The sequence below is a fragment of the Misgurnus anguillicaudatus genome, chromosome 5, assembly GCF_027580225.2.
Source record: "Misgurnus anguillicaudatus chromosome 5, ASM2758022v2, whole genome shotgun sequence".
Lineage (NCBI taxonomy): Eukaryota > Metazoa > Chordata > Actinopteri > Cypriniformes > Cobitidae > Misgurnus > Misgurnus anguillicaudatus.
In genome coordinates this window covers 33,859,842-33,874,867 of record NC_073341.2, presented here as the reverse complement: position 1 = coordinate 33,874,867, position 15,026 = coordinate 33,859,842, and the positions used below count along the sequence as shown (strand labels likewise).

The window sequence follows — 15,026 nt, the reverse complement described above, 5'->3', positions numbered from 1 at the left end:
CAGGGGATTTCCTTATTTAATACTTTTGACGCTTAACAGTGTTATCTGATCATCAGATTGTTGGTGTATCATGACAGTGTATCACTTTCTTGTGATGGAGAGATATGTGTGCATATGTGATATTATCTACTAACTGTAGCTGTTATTCTTTTATATTTTATTTTTATTGTATGTATTTTTTGAGCTCCTAAAGTGAACTACTACTGCCAGATGAAGAGTCCATGAAAAAACTTGGTGTTCTGGATTTTCTTTCTTGAGGAAATGGTGGTAGTTGACGGGAGAGGAAATTTAAGTCCAGATCCTAAGAAGAAACAAGAACATTGACACAACTGAATAGAATTTTCATGTATAGGGTTCATTGTCGAGTCAATCCTGTTCATGATAAAATTAGCTTATTATTTTAAACAAATAGCTAATTTTAGCTTGATTTCAATTTTTTTTGTGAAAAAATAGCTTTTTTAGGTGCCCTATACAGGTATATTTAAAAATAAAAGTGCTATATATGATACCATAAAAGAACCATTTTAGGCTGTAGGTTTTTTTTAAAGGTCCAGTGTGTAGATCTTTAGCACCATCTAACGATTAAATTGTGAATTGCAAGTAGTCCACAGCTCACCCCTCACTTTTAAAAACACGTAGAGAAGCTACGGTAGCCACCACAGGACAAACATATCATAGTTTGAGGGGCTGTCCACACGGAGACGCGTATCACTGTATACGTATAAATTTGTTATCGTATTGGCGTTTCATCCACACGGATCCGGCGTTTTGGGAGACTGAATCCGCTATTTTTTGAAACCGGGTCCTAAAGTGGATAAATCTGAAACCGACACCCTTGCGGTTTCATCTGTACAGCCAAGCCGTATATTTTGTGAAGCGAAAATGTCATCACATCACGTGTCGGAAGCATCACACGTAACAGCAACAACAATAACGGCGGACTACGTGATTGTGTTCGTGCTACAGAAGCTACTAAAGCCTACTAGCTTTATTACACCAAAATCTATTGCTTCAATGCAATTGTGGTGACCAACAAGCGATAATGGACAACACCATACGTTGGTTATGCGCATGTTCAAAGTCTTCTTCTCCATGTATAGTGTATATCTGTGGCAGAATTACAGCGCCCCATACTGGTCCAGCATATATACTACACCGCTTTCAGTCGGTTTAAGTGGTTTCGTGTTTACGGATTATTTTTTTAGAGCAAGGAAAAAAAATTATCGGATAGGGAATGCACCGGCTTCGTGTGGACATAGCCTGAGACAACGTAGTGACAAAACGCTATCTATAGAAGAGTTTATCCATTTAGGGCTACTGTAGAAACATGGCGGCACATGTAAGGGGACCCGCGGTTTATGTAGATAAAAATGGTTCACCCTAAAGGTAACAAAAACAATACAGTTCATTATGTAAGGTCTTTATACACCAGTGATAATATAGTTATGTATATTATATTGCATTTCTGTCAAGAGATCCTTCTAATGCTGCGTTCACACCAAACGCGAATAGAGCATCAAATTCGCATCTACTGCGTCTAGTTTGCCACTTGAACATTTTAATGCATTCGCGCGTCTAGAGCGGAATAGACATGCATAAAAAGCAATCGTTTGAAGCTAAATTAACGCGCATCCGAGGCAAAATCTGCTTCTTGTGGGAGGGGCAAGGAGTGACTCTGGGTTGGCCTGCTGTCCAGCAGCAAGCAGGATCCTGATTGGTTAATGATGAATTATGTCACAGTTAAAACTCAGGCGTCAAATGCGAATTCGCTTCATTCACTTAATTCGCCCGTCAAAACGTCATTGGTGCCGCGAGAACTCCAGACGCGCGTGAACACGTCTTTACATTGACTTAACATTGAAGTGACTCTGGGCAGGCCACAGCAGCAAGCAGGCTCCTGATTGGTTAACGCAACGCGAATTGACGTCAAAGTTAAAATGTTTAACTTGGGCTTCAGACACGAATTCGCGTCATTCGCCCGTCAAAACATCTCACTCGTGCCGCGAGACTTCCAGACGCATGTGAACGTGTCTTTACATTGACTTAACACTGAAGTGACTCTGGGCAGGCCACAGCAGCAAGCAGGCTCCTGATTGGTTAACGCGGCGCAAATTGACGTCAAAGTTACAATTTTTAACTCGGGCGTCAGACACGAATTTGTGTCATTCGACCCCTCATTCGTGTCGTGAGACTTCCAGACGCCTTTTTACATTGACTTAACATTGAAGTGAGTCTGGGCAGGCCTCAGGCTCCAGATTGGTTAACACGGCGCAAACTGACCTCAAAGTTAAAAATTTTAACTTGGACGTCAGACACAAATTCACGTCATTTGCCCGTCAAAACAGCTCATTCGCGCCACGAGTTCTCCAGACGCATGTGAACGCGTGTTTACATTGACTTAACATTGAAGTTACTCTGGGCCGGCCTGCTGCCACAGCAGCAAGCAGGCTCCTGATTGGTAAACGAAGCAAATTGATGTCAAAGTTAAAATTTTTAACTCGGGCGTCAGACACGAATTTGCGTCATTCGCCCCCTCATTTGTGCCGCGAGACTTCCAGACGCACGTGAATGTGTCTTTACATTGACTTAACATTGAAGTGACTCTGGGCTCCTGATTGGTTAACACAGCATGAATTGATGTCAAAGTTAAAATGTTTAACTTGGGCGTCAGACACAAATTCGCGTCATTCGCCCGTCAAAACTCCTCATTCATGCCGCGAGACCTCCAATCATGCGTGAACGCGTCTTTACATTGAAGTGACTCTGGGCAGGCCTCAGGCTCCAGATTGGTTAACGCGGTGCAAATTGACCTCAAAGTTAAAATGTTTAACTTGGGCGTCAGACACAAATTCACGTCAATCGCCTGTCAAAACACCTCATTCGCGCCATGACTTCTCCAGACGCATGTGAACGCGTGTTTACATTGACTTAACATTGAAGTGACTCTGGGCCGGCCTGCTGCCACAGCAGCAAGCAGGCTCCTGATTGGTTAACGGCGCAAATTGATGTCAAAGTTAAAATTTTTAACTTTTGGGCATAATCAGAGTTTACTATTAAGGGAGTGTCTTGCGTGTATTTAGGGAATGCGAGCGTCTCTTTTATCATAAACGGTTTTGACGCGTCTCCAGCAGGCACTTATTTTGACAAAACACGTGATGCACATAGGATCTCTCCACACGCATATTTTGGAAAAGGGAACCACACACGTGACAATCCGAACACTTATTATGAATTAGCGCATCCTCGGAAGTGCAGTCACGAGCCGCCACTGCTCCAGACGCATGTGAACGCGTGTTTACATTGACTTAACATTGAAGTGACTCTGGGCCGGCCTGCTGCCACAGCAGCAAGCAGGCTCCTGATTGGTTAACGGCGCAAATTGATGTCAAAGTTACAATTTTTAACTCGGGCGTCCGACACGAATTTGCGTCATTCCCCCCTCATTTGTGCCGCGAGACTTCCAGACGTGCGTGAATGCGTTTTTACATTGACTTAACATTGAAATCATTCGCGCCAGACGCTCTATTTGCGTTTGGTTTGAACGCAGCATTAAAGTTACACAATGCACCTTTAATATCAAAAGAACCCTTCTGTCTCACAAAAAGTTTTTATAGGTCGTAGAACAGTTCTTTTAAGACTAAATAGTTCTTCAGGAAACCAAAATTGATTCTTTACATCGATGGCATAGAAGAACAATTTTTTGGTTCCTCAAAAAACAAATAAGTCAAATGTTCTTAGAAGAACCTGTTTCTTTCAAACCTTTTATACCTGTTGCGGAAAGGTTCAGAAAGGTTCTTCGGATGTTAAAGGTTCTAGCATTTCTGTCAAGAGATCCTTCTAATGCTGCGTTCACACGAAATGTGAATACCGCATTAAGTTTGCCACTTGAACATTTTAATGCATTTGCGTGTCTAGAGCAAGACATGCATAAAAAGCAAACGCTAAAGGTTCTTTATGGAACCATTCAGCCAGAAATGGTTCTCTTCGGGATCATGATGCAAAAAAGAAGCATTTTTGGAGCACTTTTACCTTTCAGAGTGAGTAATATCGGTGTCCAGTTGAGAAACAGGACAAAAAAATTATTCAGTTTTATTAAAAAATATTTGGTGAATGTTGTACTAGCCTCATGTGTGAAGAATGAGTTCATCTCCTGCAGTTCAGGATGAAAGTATGGAGTAACCGTTTCAAGTCTGAGAGCCATCTTGTGTCTCCTTTCCTCCTGGAGTTCTTGTCTAATCATTACATAAACACAAAAGTCTATGCGTGCACGTCTGAAAACTGAAACCTTTAAACCGGATTAACTGTTTACCTGTGCCTGTTAATCCTGTTTTCCCACAAAGATTTTTGCTTCTGCTTATCGACACTATTGAAGCAGAAATGAGAGAAAGTGTTATGAAGCTAGTCGTCACCACAAACTTTGTGGTCTGTTTATAAATATATACATGGAAATAAAACCACAGACATGTCTTATGAAAGTCACACTGTTACGGCTGTATATTTTCTCTCATCTCTCATTGTGTTTAAGAAATAAAGATACTAAAACCTAATTTAAATTTTGTACAGAAAGATGACGCATTCATAACATGAATAAAAAATTAGCAATACTACTCGATATGTTTCACTTCAGTTTTCTCCTGTAGTTCGTTGAGCTGTTGGGCCGCTGTCACCGCTCGAGTATAAAGAGACGCCACATCATCTGAAACATGTGGGAGAACAGGTTATTACAAATGTTATTCATATTACACAACTATAACAGTTTAGTTTTCAATTAACCATTAGTTGAAGAGCAATGAGCTTGGAAACAGTGCTCAAAATATCTTCCTTTGTGTTCAACATAACAAAGAAACTAATACAGGTTTGTACCAACATCAGGGTGAGTAAATGATGACAGAATTTTAATTTTTGGGTGAACTATCCCTTTAAGCAGCATTATAAGTAAATGTATTTGTTGCATGCACCATCAATAACATCCAAGTACTCTTTTGTCAATACCAAATAAGAACCCAGATTGCTTGCACCTTTATTTCTTCCCCATTAGTTATTTTAAGATACTTTTAAAGCGATACTCCAGCCAAAATATCAAATTTACCCCATAGTTTACTCACCCTCAAGCAACCCATTTACATTTAGTCATTTAGCAGACGCTTTTGTCCAAAGTGACTTACAAATGAGGTAAACAATACACCTTTTTCTCAAACACGGAAGTAAGTGATGTGACGTATTTCCTTTCCGGTCCGAGACTTCTGGTTTAATAGCCAGCTGGTAGAAAACAGTGTAGTGGGAGCACGTGTAAAACATGATTTAAATAGTTAATGTTTACTACACCTGCCATGTATGAACCAGTGTGAAGATGAAATTAAGAAGTGGCTTGATATATGAAGATATGATCGGAGGTGGCGGGTCTTCAATGCGCAAATATAAAAGCACAGAGACATACCAGTATCTTTACAATGGGAAAGTCAGTCGAGTGTTTGTACATGGAATTTACCAAGAATTTGTCTTTTGACTTTTCAGGGGCTGTCCCTCTGGTGTGAGCTTTTTTTAAACGGCAATTTTTAATGGACTTGTTTATTGAGACACGTTGAGCTTCACGCGGTTCAACACAGTCAGCAGTATCTTTCTCATTCAACACATTGTAAGTTATTTGAACAAACCATAATAAACATATTAAACTACTACAAGTATTGTTTTCGTTTTATGAAAATATTATTACATCGCTTCTTACACACTAGGTGAAGGCATGAGCTTATGAAATTATTTGCTTACTTTTTAAAGTATTTGCCTTTTAATTTAAAACATAACAAAAGTACGCGCAAACACATTACTATTATAAATATTATATAAGCAGATTATGTCGTATATATTCTGTACTGTAATCGCATTTTTGTAATAATATATAGTAGCAGAATAAATAAATCAGCATATTTTTATCAGCATAATATTAGTTGTTTTTAAACAATTATTGTATTTATTGCTTACTGGCAGTTTCTATGAAAAGTTTTACTGGATGGATTTATACAGATCATAAGTGCTTGTGCGCCACATACACATTATGGTTAAAACAAATGTTTTGTAGAGATTTACTGCCTTTGTATAAGCTATTATGGCAACCCCTAACTGCACAAATTATGTCGGTCTTCCTGGATTCCATAATAAACATTAAACAGCCAGTCAAAACGGCACACTTGTGTCCTTTGCAATAGACTACCATTAGCTTTAGTGGCTCACCGGAAGTCAAGAAAGCTCAAAGATGGCGGTGCCCACATTTACGTCAAGGAAAAGGTGGATAGAAGCAATTATAGCAACAAAAGAACAGCAATACATAAGTGCACTGGAAACAGTCTCATCAAGTCTAACAATCTTTTTTTTGGCGGAAGAGATGGGTTAGCCGATTCTTAAAGACAGCTACAGAGTCAGCAGATCCTGTCAGGAGATACATATGTCCATCATCTTTCAGACAAACACATTTGGGGCCCTATTTTAACATCTGAAACGCAAGTGCGAAGCGCAAAGCGCAAGTGACTTTGTGGGTGGATCTTGGGCGCTGTTGCTATTTTCCCGGCGGGAGAAATAACTCCAGGCGCAAATCAATAAGGGGTTGGTCTGAAGTAGGTTCATTTTTCATAGGTGTGGTTTGGGCGTAATGTCAAATAAACCAATCAGAAGGCTATCCAACATTCCCTTTAAACGCAAGGGTGCAAGTTCCATGGCGGGTTGCTATTATTATGACGGATTTACCAGGCGCACACCAGGAGCGGTTCACTGCTGAGGAGACCGACGTTCTTGTAAGAGCAGTTAAAGACAGAGAAGTTGTTTTGTATGGGGATGGGAGAAACCCGCCCAAATCAGCGTAGATTAAACAGACGTGAGAGGAAATAGCCACAATTGTCTCATCAGCTGGCATCCCCATCGTTGCGCCCAGCGCTACAATGATGTCAGGAGACGGGGGAATCCCAAGCTTGCCAACATAAATCGGGCACGCCGTGTAACGGGAGGTGGATCTGCCTCTACACGTGACCTGACGCCAGCAGAGGACATCGCTGCGTCCACCCTCACCGCTGAAAGGGTTTGGGGGCTTTGAAATCAAACCCAAGAAACGCAAGCAAGGTCCAACCCCAAAGTACACTTACAAATCAAGTTCATATACATTAAGGTTTCTTATGAAAACATTTTAATTATTATTTACATAAAATAAACATAATACAGCCAATCAACAAACTTATGAAAATATTTGAATCGTTATTTGCATGAGAATTTTTTAACGCAGCCACACAATAAATAAAAACTATCATCACAATGCTCACCACAATGATTTCCCTTATCTCATGTGTTAATATTTTTTATCGTAACAATTTATGATTTGCAAAAATAACTGTTGCATCTGTGTAGATTAGATAAGCAAAGTGTGTGCGCGTTGTGCAAGCTATACATTATGGTCAAGCATGCGCCCTTAAAATAGCATACTGAACCACGCGCAACGCGCCACTGACTTTAGACTAGTTTTTTTTGGTCAGTGGCGCAATTGTTTTTTGAAACTGCAAAATAGCATCAGGGATGGTTTGCGCCGGAACACACCTCCTTTTTTGCGCTGAACCGCCCAGGGAGCGCAAGTTCATTCCCTAGTTTGCCGACGTGCGTCTGTGGAGGGAAAAACCCGCTGTGCACCGGTGCAAAATACAAATGATACATGCGTCACTGACAAAGTCAATTGCGCTGGGTGCAAGATAGGGCCCTTGGAGTTATTTTAGTAAATGTCCTTGCTTTTCCAAGTTTATAAGCTAGTTATTAAAGTTTATACAGCTTAAAATATGGAAATTTTTCTTACAAAATCGCATTGATTACCCGCAGAAAACCTTTATTAACCCCTTGAGCCGTGTGAATTACTGATGTGAAGGATGGATGCATTGGGGTTTAAAGTCAAAAGTTGTACCCTGATCACTACTGTTATAATGCATTCTTTGCGTTGTCCAAACCAGCGTTTGACTCGTTGGTGTCTTTTCCTCCAGTCCTATGCCCTTGAGATAAGACACATTAAGGGTGTTGATAATGTGGTGGCTGACGCCCTTTCTAGGATTCCTTACTCCTCTTAACTAACAACTTTCTGAACTTGTTTTATTCTTTTTAACTCTCTTAAATTGCTTCTACAGGGCCCGTAGTTGCTGGGAGTAATGGGAGTATTACTGAGTCATAGTGGTTCTACAGGAAGAGGTGTTTTAAATTTTGGATTGTGTGTCTTGTATAGACACCCTTTCTTATGGAGGAGGGTGTTATGACCCCAGTGCGGGTCAAAGTGTTGGGGTGTTTTGTCTTCTTGTTTTGCAGGACGGTGTTCGAGTGTGTGACGTCATGATTGTGAGGACTTACACCTGTGTGGATGCTGGCGCCAGCGGAAATAAGCAGTTCTCTTTTGAGTGACGTCGCTTAGTTCCTGTTTAGTTCTTTGCTTTACCATTAATCCCTGTTTTATTATTTACTTTAATAAATGTAATTCATTCTTTCACCCTTACCTCACGCGTTGTCTCCTTCTTTGTCACGGTTTGCGAGCCGACCGTGACAATGTCCATCCATATTTATTTTTCCCTCTTTTTTAAGATACAAACAGAAAATACAGGAAATAAGATCACAAAATTCAAAACAATTTTCAGAACTAAATGTCTTCTTCGGGCGTCAGTCAGTATTTAGTGTGACCTATCTTTGCACAAAAAACATCTTGAGGTTTTTTGAGGAGACTGAAGTCCTGAAGTAATTCGATTAAAATTAGAAATTAAGATTTAATTTTATTTAGGTTTAAGAGATCCTATTGCTCAAGTGGAAGGGGAGTTTACCCTAAATACTTGACACTTCAGCTTATACTTTTACATTGTTTTTAATACTACATACACATTTCCTGTATTTTCTGGTTGTATTCTAATAAAGAGAAATAATTATATATGATCACTATACAATTGCAAAAACATCAAATCTAATGATAGCATGATGTCCTAAGACTTTTGGACAGTACTGTATGTATCTCGGATAGTTCAAGGGGGTAAGTTTGATATTTGGAGTATCGCTTTAAGTCTAGTCGTCATTTACATTTTTCATATTTGCATGATGTGACCTCACCTGATGAAGGTCTTATCTCTATGGCAACTGTAGGATCTTCAGCGTCTGGCAGGGACTGTAACGAAACGAGGGTTTAAGTTTAAATAAGCTTATGCAAAGCTAGTACCAACAATGTGTGAATCACCCTTTGAACTCTGAATGATAAATGATTTATAAACACTTTTTTGTCTATGTTATATAATAATTGATGGTGTATCTTGACCAGTACAAGCTGTAGTAGACTGTTCTGCTGATCTTTGTCTTTTGGAGTATGTGGGTCCTTCAGCTGCATCTTCTCCCATTGATACTCTCTTTGTAGTAACTGCTCAATATATACCTGTTATATATTCAAAAGTGACATTTTGTGAAAACAATAAATTACTCATTAATAACCTCTTCATTGCCATTAAAGTGAAATTAATGAACCTAAAACACATAAGGAAAAAGGGAAACCAGTCAGACGTTCATAGTGGGTTTTGCAAACATGCTCTTTAAATGTTAACCTGTTAAAGAATGATATCATTTTTGTTTATAAGTATTTGGTGCAGCAGGAAGCAGAAGCACCTTGATGTTCTCCTGGAGTTTTCTACGCAGAGGTTCGGTGACGGCCGGATGCTGGATCACCTGACGGACCAGCAGCACATCAGGACACTCCAAAACTTGCTGGACTCGGACTGAAGTACACATGGGTTTATCCTTTATCTCAAGACCACAGCCAATTGTGGTGCCAAAAGGAAGGCCTGGAGTCTTCATCTAAACACAAAATGTGGACAAAAAAGACTAAGTCACCTATAAATTGTATACTATGACATATATTGTTTGTGCTCAACTGGTAGAGCATTGCACTAGCAAAGTAAAAATCATGGATTTGATCTCTAAAGAAACACTTGTTAAAGGAAAACAACACTGTTTTTCAATATTTTACTATATTCTTACCTCAACTTAGACAAATTAATACATACCTATCTTTATTCAATGCGTGCACTTAATCTTTATACAGTGCATTGTGAATGTGTTAGCATTTAGCCTAGCCCCATTCATTCCTTAGGATCCAAACAGGGATGAATTTAGAAGTCACCAAACACTTCCATGTTTTCCCGATTTAAAGTTGCGAGAGTGGGTATGGTTGCAAAAAATGAAACTTGCCAATTTTTTTACGAATAGAGGTGAGAACTATATTGTATGGCGGAAGAGCACTTAGTCGAAGTGCTGCAAACTAAGTGCTCTTCTGCCATACAATGGTTCTCATTTTGTTCGCCACGTTTTGTTTTGTGCCACCATACTTACTCGTGTAGCTACTCATCTTTGGAAAGGGAGAACATGGAAGTGTTTGGTGGCTTTTGGGTTCTTCCCTGTTTGGATCCTGGGGAATGGATGGGGCTAGGTTAAATGCTAACACATTCACAACGCGTTGTACAAAGATTAAATAAACACATTAAAAAATAGCTATGTATTAATTTGTCTAAATTAAGGTAAGAAATGTTGAAAAAAAGTGGTGTTTTCCTTTAAAAAGCTTCGAATGAATGCACTGCAAGTCACTTTTGATGCACTGCCAAATGCATAGATGTAAATTAGTTTCTGTTTTACAATAGCTAGATTACTCATAGATTATATATTACCTCAGATGGGAATGAGTCCCATTTCCTGGATTTAAGATTGGTTGGAATGATGTCATCCTCTTGCTTGGATAAGAGCCAATGAGAGCTGCTGTCTTTAGGACAGGGCCGCAAAAGAGTGATGCAACTCGATTCTGGAAAGAAATACATTAAGACAGATCATCATCAAGTATACGTAATACATAACTTAAGATGATAGAAAAAGGCCTGTATGATAATACAAATGCTGACCATGTGACTCTGGTAGTGGGTCGGTGAGAACGGCGATGGTAGAGTCACTGCAAGCCTTCTGCAGGAGATCTTCTACATCTTGAGCTCTTAGCAGCTCGCAGGCTGATCCATCTTCATGTACCACAAACAACCTCAAAGACACAACGCATACGTTTTGCATTTTTATTATATTTCATAGTCATATTTATCCCTTAGATAAAGTATGCAAAAAATCAAGTGTGATAAATTTGCATAGTCCAACATGGTCATAGCTCTTCGTTTGATATTGGCTAAGTTTTTTAAGACAACTAAACTTTGTTTTATTTTTATGTGACTAAGCACAGTAGGGTTCACTCTCAGAAATAAAGGTACAAAAGCTGTCACTTATGCAGAAGGTTGCAAAACCTTTCAAAAAGTACACCCGTGTACCTAAAGAGTGCATATTAGTACCTCAAAGGTTCGTATTGGTACTAAATGGGTACATATCTTTCCTTAAATGCGACATATTAGGACCTTTTCAAATGGCACAGTCCCAGTGACAGCTTTTGTAGCATTTTATTTGCTAATGTTGTACAGGAATAAAGCAACAACCAAGACAGACATCATAAGAAGAAGAAATTTAAAAAATGCATGTCTTAAAGGGAAAGTTCACCCCAAAATTTAATTCTGTCATCAAACTTGGCCTGCTGCCCCTTTTCTGCATTTTGATATTGTTAACGCTTATAAGTCCCTTGGGGTCACTCTTACCCCCAAGCATCATTCTAAAGATGTGTAAAAAAATTACCAAAAGAGGTCTTTGGGGGTAAAAATGACCCCAATTGAAAATGAATGGGAATTAAATGCAAAAAATCATTTTTTTCTTTCTATTTGTCAAAATAAAATCATTGCATCTAGAATAAATCACATGTTCAAGACATGTCATGTTAAATACATGTTCAATCACACACAAACAGACACACACAACGACACAAAGGTATGACTGCCACATAGAGCATTTTTTACAGAATTGGGCAAAAAAAAAACAGCCACAGATGCAAAACAAAGATGTAAATTGGTGGGCTCTAATGCTAACACAGGTGCGTGCACACACGCACGCACACACACGCACACTCACACACGTGCGCGCACAAACTCACACACAGGCGTACATACACACAAATTCACAGTAAAACTTACACACACATAAAGGCACAAACACACATGAATGCACGTGCACGCACAGAGAGACACACTTACATTCAGTCAAATTTCTGTGCCATGTTTCATTTCAAAATGCATAAAAACTATAAAATTCTACTATTTGAAATAATATTTATTTTTAATGTCCGTTTATATACACATAAATTTACAAAAGGTATCAATAAAGTGGTGATTTGAGCAGTTGGCCACATCCAGTGAAATGAATGGGTCTCTATGGGCCTCTGCTGGTCGAAATGATTTATTTCCTAAACTGTAATTCTTTTATGTTTTTTTTAAACACCTGATGGCCGAAGTCAACACATAACATCTAGGGCTGCGTTCTCCGAAACTACCTTAACGCTACGTCGTTCTTAAGTTGTACCTTAAGCTGTACCTTATCGCTAATACGTGTTTTCCAAAACGTTCTTAGTTACGTATCACTTCTGTAAGTCATACGTTCGTAAGGTTGGTCTGGAGCGCTCTTAGCTATACCTTATCCCACATGACTCCACTAGGGGCCATCACTTTCATAAAAGCTTACATTGCAGTCTACATAACTAAATATTTGTAAAAAAAAAACAAACAAAGGCAAATATTTTTATATTTAAAGAATAAAACATTCACATAATTAGACATCATTACATTGATGGTTGTTAGATTTTGAATTATGTTTTCCAAAGGGACATCAACTGCGAACTATTAAATGCTACAGGATTAAGAAACTATTTAAAAAATATATTTTGGGTGATGGAGTTGGTGAAACTGGCAGCTATACAGCGAATCCTACGATTTCATTTGTGCATTTCATATCCGTTAAATCTTAGTCTACCGGCAAGTATTTTAGCTGCATAAATAAATCGGGTAAAATAAAAAATAAAAAACTAATTAGGATTTTTAATGTTAATTCGACTTTGCATCGAAGTTTTTTAATGTTTTATAACTTTGAGGCAACTGCATGCCATATTCTTTATAAACATTCAAAACAAACTGCGCACTTGCTTAGTCTCCTAAGGTCAACACAATTTCCACATTAAAACTAATCAAAGCTAAAATCTAAAGTAATCATAATATATATTTATATATATATAAATATTAAGCTCCATTAAGCTTTATCCGCATTGTAACGACGCTACTTGCGCATCCACTGTCCAAGCGTGAACGCGTGAACTAATGAACAACAACAGTTTGTTTTTATATATTTTAAGTGTAATGCACAACCAATTACTTGCACGACCCACTTTATTCCCCTGTGCAACGCACTTATTGGGAACCCCTAATATAAATTATCCTTTCAAGTGAAGACATAGCGGAGGAATTGGAGCAGTTTAAACATGATACGTTTGGAAATAAAGTTGCGGGTTTTGCACGGGTTTGATATAAAATATAGAAGGTTGAATTTAATTGTTTGCAATTTGAAATATTTTTAACAGATATTCCTAATAAATTTAACTTGAACTACTTCTAAAATGTTTCTTTAATAAATAACACCGCTATCTCATAACGCAGCGAAACCTATTACATAAAGTGAATAATTGATTATCGAGCAATCGATATCAACCTATTATAATATTCATATAAATATTTCTTGTATCATTAAGTATGTATTTTTTTTTGTAATCACTCTTTTAGTTTCTGGGGTCATTTTTACACCCACAGAACTCTAACCTATACAGGAAAATAGGAGCTTATGAGGGTAAAAGGTTAAGTGTTCACCCAAAAATTAATATTCTCTCATTATTTACGCACTGTCATTTTGTTACAAACCTGTATAAATTTCTTTGTTCTGATGAACACGTAGGAAGATATTTTGAGAAATGTTTGTAACCAAACTGACTGGAAGCCCCAGTTGACTTCCATAGTAGGAAAAAAGAATACAATGGAAGTCAATGGAGTGTCTTATTGGTTTGATTACCATTTTTATTTATTTCCTTTGTGTTCATTAGAACAAAAAAATGTATGCATGTTTGTAATGAGAGTGAGTAAATATTATTTATATTTTTGGGTGAACTATCCCTTTAAACAATATCAAAAGAGGCCACAGGCAGCAGGCCGAGTTCGAAAATGAGTTTCCTGTTAATAATTTCTAGGAAAATACAATTTCCTTTAACTGAGTAACATCGGGTCTCTATTGAGAAACTGACCTGGGTGGGTGTGTTTCTGACTCATTTGATGTCTTATGTTCTGATCTACAAGCCGTGACAGCAACCTGACCGTCTGTATTAACCTGCACACAACAATAAAATCATATAAAATCACTGCAATGTTATTTCCAAGCTTACAAATGTTCCAAATGCAAACTGCAATATGTTCGAACATAAGTTTTGAACTCGTTATTATAAATGATGATCTGGTTTAAAGTCTTAGAAAAACAATATCATGGAAAGTACTTCAAACCGGTTCCCGTCTGTGTCTATCGTATGGCAGAGGACATCAGCTCTGTGGTCCATCACATACTGGCCTAGTGTGTCATCGTCTGATCCAGACTGATGAGATGTGTACACCACCCTACCATCTGTATGGATGTGAAGAACACCTCCATCACAAGAATAAACCTACATTAAAGATAGACACAGATTAAGTTTATTCCTATAGCTTTTACATATCTGGGTGATTCTCACGAAACCATTGAAACACCACGGCACTAATGATTTTAGCTTTAAAATGTGTAATATAGTAACATTAAAAAGCATCAGAATTAACACAATACTGTGTTCTACCTTGCACAATGTGTGATTTCAACATAAGAATTTATAATTTGAAATTTTATCTCATTTTCTGCTGAAATTCTCATTACCGCAATGTGTCCGGCTGTGTTTGAACATGCGTTATGTTGTAATTTAATCTTACAAAAAAATATTAAGAAAAAAAATAAATGGATGTTTTGCTAGACTACTTTAGATGACAGAAAAAATATTTACTGAATATTCATGTATAATA

General features: G+C 38.1%; 1 protein-coding gene across 1 annotated transcript in view; it reads right to left on the bottom strand.

Annotated features, from left to right (window-relative positions):
- Positions 1-142: 142 nt before the first annotated feature.
- Positions 143-15,026, bottom strand: part of spag17 (sperm associated antigen 17) — a 34,497-nt gene continuing 19,613 nt past the window's right edge. The window contains exons 30-40 of the mRNA XM_055167603.2: positions 14,477-14,641; positions 14,231-14,313; positions 10,932-11,062; positions 10,704-10,834; positions 9,649-9,837; positions 9,308-9,421; positions 9,106-9,160; positions 4,606-4,696; positions 4,310-4,363; positions 4,124-4,232; positions 143-301 (exon numbers count right to left, since the gene is read on the bottom strand). Of these exons, the coding sequence (XP_055023578.2) occupies positions 188-301; positions 4,124-4,232; positions 4,310-4,363; positions 4,606-4,696; positions 9,106-9,160; positions 9,308-9,421; positions 9,649-9,837; positions 10,704-10,834; positions 10,932-11,062; positions 14,231-14,313; positions 14,477-14,641 (1,236 nt within the window). The 3' untranslated portion in view covers positions 143-187. The remainder of the gene's footprint in view (positions 302-4,123; positions 4,233-4,309; positions 4,364-4,605; positions 4,697-9,105; positions 9,161-9,307; positions 9,422-9,648; positions 9,838-10,703; positions 10,835-10,931; positions 11,063-14,230; positions 14,314-14,476; positions 14,642-15,026) is intronic.